Source organism: Mus caroli, chromosome 4 (assembly GCF_900094665.2).
Source record: "Mus caroli chromosome 4, CAROLI_EIJ_v1.1, whole genome shotgun sequence".
In the NCBI taxonomy this organism is placed as follows: domain Eukaryota; kingdom Metazoa; phylum Chordata; class Mammalia; order Rodentia; family Muridae; genus Mus; species Mus caroli.
The window spans coordinates 52,450,543-52,458,122 of NC_034573.1; the positions used below are offsets into that span (position 1 = coordinate 52,450,543).

A 7,580-nucleotide genomic window follows, 5' to 3' on the forward strand; every position below is an offset into this window, starting at 1 on the left:
AAACAAACAAACAAACAAACAAACAAAAAGAGTGAGTCCTAGGACAGCCAGAGCTACAGAGAGAAACCCAGTCTTGAAAACAAACAAATAACAATAAAAAATAGCATCAAGAAAGTGAGGAAAGGGCTGGAGAGATGGCTCAGCAGATAAGAGCACTGACTACTCTTCCAGAGGTCCTGGGTTCAATTCCCAGCAACCACATGGTGGCTCACAACCATCTGTAATGGGATGTGTTTCCCTCTTCTAGTGTGTCTGAAGACAAATAAATAAATAAATAAATCTTTTTAAAAAAAGTGAGAAAAAAGTCACAGGCAATTTCAAATATATTGGTACCTTCTTTACCAACCAACTTAAAGGACTTCTAAAGCCTTCTGTGAGTTAGGTAGGATGTGGTACTATAGGGATAAGAGTGAGGAAAACTGGGAAGCAACTTGGTAGGAAAGACGATTCACTCAATGAACAACTTATGAGCATCTAACAGACAAAAGCAGTGAGCTTCAGAACAAGTACTCCAAGGAACCAACAGAGGAGAAGAAACTGAGAGCTAAGCAACTCACAGGATGGAAAGAGTCCATGAGGGAGTTCTGAGGAGATGGAGGAGAAAACACAGTAAGTGCTTGGGAACAGGTCCTAAGGGCCTGAGAACAGTTTCTCTCTAGGAAACAGTTGAAGAAGTAGAGAGCACCTGGCTAGTGGAAGGCAGTACCTCCAGGACCTCACACATGGGCTACAGTGTGTATTGTAGTCAGTAGGTATCTAGGAGCTCAGTAAAAGTCTCTCTCTTTCTCTCTCTCTCTCTCTCTCTCTCTCTCTCATTCTGTGTGTGTGTGTGTGTGTAAAATACTTGTGTGTGTATGTACATGCATATGGAGCCATAAGTTAATGACCTTTTCCTGTCCTCCTCCCTCCTTCTTCATTTTATTTTATTTTATTTTATTTTATTTTATTTTATTTTATTTTATTTTATTTTGGAGACAAGGTCTCATATGTAGCCCTGACTGGGCTGACTTTCTATGTAGATTAGGCTGGCCTTGAATTCACAGAGATCTGCCTGCTTCTGCCTGGGATTAAGTGTTCTCAACTGTGCCACAGAGCCAGAGTCTCCAGTGTCACTTCTCAGGTGCCAACTCTATTGCTTTGAGATTACAGGCTCTGTAAATGTCCTGGAACTTGTCAACCAGGCTAGGCTGGTGGCCAGGGAGCAACAGGGACTCACCTGCTTTTGCCTTTCTAACATTGGGATTAAAATGCAGACCACCATGCCCGACTTTCCTCTTCAACATAGGTTCTGGGATTTAAACCTAGGTCCTTGGATTTGTACCAAGCACTTTGCTGACTCAGCTGTCTTCCCAGCCCCGCAGGAAAGGCTTTTGTAAGAGCAGAGCAATCAGATCTTGGCTTTAGGGACATTAACTGAGTATATGACACACGCTTAAAGGAACACTGAGATTATGCGGAGACAGAAAAACATCTGGTAGTGTAACAACATGAAATAAAATCTAAGCTAAGGTACTGGTGCTATAAATATAGGACAATTGGATAGGAGGCAATGCTAAAAATTGCTAAAGGACAGACAAGAAGAAATCTAGGTTTGAAGGGGACAGAGAATATGCAGTCAGTTCATATCTGAACATGCTAACTTTGAGAGTTTATGGAATATGAAGATCGAAATATTTAATAAAGATTTGAACTGGAGAGATGGCTCAGTGGTTAAGAGCACTGACTGTTCTTCTAGAGGTCCTGAGTTCAATTCCCAGCAACCACATGGTGGCTCACAATCATCTGTAATGAGATATGATGCCCTCTTCTGGTGTGTCTGAAGATAGCTACAGTGTACTCATATAAATAAAATAAATAAAAACCTTAAAAAAAAAAGGAATTAGAGATTTAGTGGGGCATGGTGGCACATGGCTTTAATCCCAGCTCTTGTGAGGCAGAGGTAGGCAGATCTAGCCTGTTCTACAGAGTAAGTTCCAGGACAGCCAGAACTACACAGTGAAACCCTGCCTTGAAAAAAAAAAAATAGAGATTTATGCCAGGAATTCCCCAGAAAGACTACAGATACCAACATATACTGATGAAAGCTGTAGTAGATAAGATGTATAATGAATAAAACAGAAGAGAAAGAACTCACAACAAACACATTTAGAGGCTGATTCAAAGAAGATATAAAGCCAGGGGAAAGATCTTAGAAAGGTGGACATCCAAAGGAGAGTTTGGAGTGACACACATCTGACCCAGACAAATGCTTCAGAGCAGTGAAAGGTAAGAATAATGACGTTCATGAGACAGCGGCCTCCACAAGCAAAGACTGGCACAGAGGCGGTGGGGCGGGGGCAGTGGGCAGGCGTGGGGAAAGCCAGCTGGCACAGGAGAAAGGAGAAACAATTATTCTGCTTATCAGTAAAGGAGAGAAAGCACAATAATACCTCATGCCATTGTCTGGACATGGCATTTTCTAATGTTTTGGTTACCAAAGTACAGGAAGGAGTTATGTGTTCAATCTATTAACATGATTTTAGATGAGGTTTAAAAGTGATTTATCATTTAGCAAAGAAGCCCAAGATTACAAAGAAATAAAACACTTAAACAATAATGCTTATAATAATGAGATGGGACAGGAGAGGATGATCTGAACAGAATGCCCAAGACAGCGTGTGTCATGTGCCTCCACCCCCACAGCCCCTCAGTTAAAGCACACTATATGAATAGCGTGGCGTGCCATGAGCATCTGTGTGCAGAGAGGACTAAGAAGACTCTAACTATGACTATGGATAGAGAAATGTTTGCCTACTGTGAATTTAGTGTTTCCTTGGAATACAGTATTATCCAGCAACAGCTGTACTGGAACGACAGTGCCATTAATCTCATAATGATGTTGTCTGATGCCTTCTCATGATGTAACTCTTCTAGGTCCTATAAAAGTAAGGAGATGAAGATACATTAGGTCGACTACTGCTTAAAATCTGCAACAGTCTGCCATATCAACGACAGCTTAAGAGGCATAGGTATGGTTTCCTATTTTGTGTAAAAATTTAAATTCCATGGAAATGGGGGAGAGCTGCAGTAGACATAAAACAAGAGACAGAATCAACAGGGAGCCTTGTGGGTCTTCCAGAGCCCAGGATATGATGCAAAGGCAGAATCAGTGCTCCTGTGATGGTCAAGGCTTTTGTGGGCTGGGACATGGCTACTCTGGGGCAGCAGAAAGCACATTTGAAAGCCTATGGAATAACCTGTTGGTGGTGCAGTGGGAAAGAGCACTTGCCCTGGAAGGATGGTGGCCTAAGCCAAGCCCTGGAGCCTGCCTTGCACAGTTAAAAGGGTGGGCTCAAAAGACTTCCCGGGTTTCTCCACGTCTGGACCTTCTTTTCTTTTACTAAGACATTTTGATAAAGTGTGTAATTCATGACATGTCCTTCTTCTAACAGTAAGTTCTATAATTATGGATTAAGACATTTTTTCTAAGTCAACCAATAATTAGGAACTTTAAATATTCACGACACATGGACTTGAACTTTCCCATTATATCTTTCTTATATTGTAACATTTGCTCCTCAAATCAGAGTGTACTTCACCACACTTACCAATAATTTATAGTCTCCGTATCATCAAACCTGATTTCTAATCTCCATTTCCTTGCATCTGGTACTTTAATCGGGCAAATGTATGAAAAAGATTCTTTCAAGAATTTATATACATCTTAAGTACCCACATAGTTGTATTAATTATTTACATCCCAAATGCTGCTCCCTCTCCACACAGTCCCTCCCCTACCCCCTCCCACTTCCCTCTGAGAGGGTGGAGCCCACCCAGGTGTCCCCCCACTGTGGCACATCAAGTCTCTGACAGATTAGGTGCATCCTCGCCCACTGATTTGTATGTGTTTTAATATGTGTGGTTTTCTATTTTTAAATATATTTTAATGTGATAAGTTCCTACCTTTGAATGTATTCCTTCCCCATCCTTGCGCTAAGGATTGTATGTGGGATCCACTTTCCACCTGGGCTTCTATTTTTTATTAGTTTTACCTGCACAACTATAGCAGTATGCTCGTCGACTGTCACCACCACATAGCACTCTGTACTTCCGAAGAGTTTCAGTGACCCACAGCAGCATCTCTCCACTAGTGTGATATTATAGCTGCAACAGACAACAGTCTTCAGTGAAGAGCATGCCATAGCCAAGAACGCTCTTCTGAGTATTAAATTAGGTGAGGCACTGTTTTTCTTTCATAATTCAGCGTATTTTTTGTATTTCAGAAAGAAACTTGTGATTTCTTCAGCATATAAAAGAAACTAGAAACCTTTCCCCTCTAACCTATACCTGTTCACCTGGAAAGCCTCTGGTGCGTTTTCTATTGGCTTTACCTTGAGTTGTGTTCATCTCTTTTTACATTTTTATTTATTCATTTTATTTATTCCAATTTGTACTTTTAAATTTTATGTACATTTATGCATGCATGTATGTACGTGTGTGTGTGTGTGTGTGTGTGAGAATGCATGTGCATTCCAGTGCCCATGGAGGCCGGAACAGGGCATCAGACTCCCTGTATCACCTTGAGCTGGAGTTACAGGTATTTATGAGCTTGCCCAGCCTGGGTGCTGGAACCAAACTCTGCCCCTCTGCAGGTAGTGTTCTTAGTTAGCTGAGTCATCTCAACAGGTCAAGTTGCTACTGGGGGTTAAATTCAGGGCCTCACAAATCCTAAGTGGTCTTGTACACACTACTAAGCACACTCTACAGCTGAGCTACAAGCCAACTCCCTGTCTACACGTAGCTAACAGTTTTTTGATGAATGCCTGGTAACCTTTGAAATGAAAACAAAAGCACGGACTGTTGATTTGGATTTTATCTGAAGTAATAATCCAATTCTCCTTCATAGACATGCATGTCAGTATTCCTGTGTGCTATGGTACAGTTTTTTTTTTTTAATTTAAAGCATTCAATGTTGGTATTACCTTAAAACTAATGACCTGAAAACCCAGCCATCCATTCAGCACTTCACAATCCTGTTTTCCATGCTGTTTTTAAGCAAAAATTCTCATTCTCAATTTTGTAAATGGCTCAAATCTTTGAACATGTAATTTATAGAAAAATAACACATAAGATGTCTGTATGTGCTGGTAACAAGAAAAATGTAAGTAAAGTGCAAATTTAAAGAAAAGTTAAGTTTTATTTTGCTCACAAAGTTAATAAATATCATAAAAAAATGTTCAATAGAATTTAGGGATTAGAAATATAAATTGATATACTCTTTGGAAAGCAGTTCTTATATATTCTAGTCTTGGGTCAGAAAGACTATAATATTCAAGAATATAATAAATTAGACTACCACATGCAAGGCATAAAATTTAGCTTATTAGACCACACACACACAATACCAACAACTAAAATGCAGTCCTTACTTGGACTCCAGCAGCCGGAGTATCTCTGGAGTATTGAGAAGTCCTTCAGATGCAAAAAATACATATGGAATGGGAATTTTCAAGAGAAACCCACCAAATCGATCCAGCAAGGCATCTCCTAAGTAAGACAATGAAATGCTTACTTTTTCTTTTGCCACACCTTTCTCTTTTTTATTAAACAGCAGTAATGGGGGTGCACTTTAAAGAAGTTATACAAACACAATACTCTATGAATAGCAACCGGAACAAAGAAAAGTCTGTGAAAAGGACAGTCTGCTCTAGTGGAGCAGGACGCTGGCTTGTCTCCTTACTCTGTAGACCTGTGTCTGGAACAGCGACTTTAAAGGCCAGGAAAGGTATATCCAACAGTTGGCAGTGCTCAGCCCAGCAAGAGTGCCCCACATGGTTGTACTCCACCACGAGCGAGAAGCTGCTCCAGGGGAAATCCGCTCCGATACTGTGGTTGTGCACAACCACGCAGGCATGTGTACTAGAGACAAAACAGGCCAAGACGGGAATTACACTCGTGCCACTCCTTAGCTGGGGCAGTCAAGATGGCTCCTGTGCTAGCCTGACCTCTGCGGCCTCAGCTGGAAAACATCGGTACACTTGCTGCTCATTTCTTTTGACTGCATTTATCTCATTTTATCTTTCTTTTGTTGTTATTGTTTAGTTTTGGATTTTTAGACAAGGTCTCCCTACATAGCCCTGGCTATCTGGAACTTGCTATGTAGACCAGGCTGGCCTCAAACTCACAGATCTGCCAGCTGCTGCCTCCAGAGTCCTGGGATTAAAGACGTACACCACCATTTTATCTCTTTCTTACTTAAAAACAAAACAAAACAAAACAAAACAAAACAGAACATACAATATTTCCTATGCTCATATCCCAAAAGTAACTGACTTTTTTTTTAACCCGAGTACTATCAATAATAGGTGTCAACATGAAAATTTTGCCTTACCTCATTAATGTTAAGTCTTAGTGTTAAAAATCTTCATACTAGCATATGAAAATCTCCAACTGCCAGGTGAAACTGTTTCTTGCCCCCCCCCCCCCCCCCCCGCCTCGTGAGTGTTTAACAAAGACAAAGGCGATGGACACAGCAGTGTAAGCATTGCCTTCTCATCGTCTTCACATGAGACAGCACGATTGTAACTCAACCCTCTACTACTTTCTATCCAGATCAATCTACAAGTCAAAAGTGTGTGTGTTGGGGCTGGAGAGATGGCTCAGCGGTTAAGAGTATTGGATGCTCTTCCAGAGGTCCTTAGTTCAACTCCCAGCACCCACGTGGTGGCTCACAACCTTCTGTAATGGGATCTGATGCTGTCCTTTGGCATGTACCATATATACACAAAGAATATTCATACGTACATAAATAAAAATTAAAAGTATTTATGCCTAGTTTTTGTGGGCTTCTATTTTATTTATATTTCTTTTCATTATTTGGATCTCAATACTAGAAATAATTTCTATGTGAAATAAGGCAAGATAAAGACATTTAAAAACACAATACTAGGCCTATTATTAATTAGCAGGTCCTTTGGAGGACATAGGGAGCTATGACAAGCCACGCCAAGATACTTTAGAACAACTAGGCTGTTTTAAAAGTTTTTTTTTCTTCTTCTCCCTCCCCTCCCTTTCCCCTTCCCCTTCTTCCCCCTCTTCTCCCTCTTCCCCTTCCCTTCCTTCCCCTTCTTCCTCTTCCTTCCCCTTCCCTTCCCCTTCCCTTCCCGTTCCCTTCCCCTTCCCTCCCCTGCAGAGCCCCTGTCTGACCCCCTTGCCTCTGTCTCTTGAGTACTGAGCACCCAGTTTTGTTTCTATTCTAGCAATGATGATAATAATTTGGGGATATTAAAATAAGATTGAACTAAATCCCTGGATGCTTACTTTATTAAATATACAAGGCTATGTTGAGAGTTAAAATGTTCAGTGTAAGGAATTTTTCATGAAGAGAGTAAAGCTGCAGATTTCAGATTTCTTTAACCTGAACTCTGGAGCCATCATCACCTTCCTGGGTGTTAAGGAGTAAACCGCAGTCTGGCTCCTGGCCTGTGAGCACTCTACCACTGAGCTACAGCCACAGCCACAGCCACAGCCACAGCCACAGCCACAGCCACAGCCACAGCCTCAGCCTCAGCCACAGCCACAGCACAGCCACAGCCACAGCC

The 7,580-nt window shown here is 41.3% G+C and overlaps 1 protein-coding gene across 1 annotated transcript in view; it reads right to left on the bottom strand.

The window, feature by feature from the left end:
• Positions 1-7,580, bottom strand: part of Shoc1 (shortage in chiasmata 1) — a 73,374-nt gene that overhangs the window by 13,995 nt on the left and 51,799 nt on the right. The window contains exons 20-23 of the mRNA XM_021160305.2: positions 5,720-5,898; positions 5,409-5,526; positions 4,032-4,143; positions 2,795-2,916 (exon numbers count right to left, since the gene is read on the bottom strand). Coding sequence (XP_021015964.2) covers positions 2,795-2,916; positions 4,032-4,143; positions 5,409-5,526; positions 5,720-5,898 — 531 coding nt within the window. The remainder of the gene's footprint in view (positions 1-2,794; positions 2,917-4,031; positions 4,144-5,408; positions 5,527-5,719; positions 5,899-7,580) is intronic.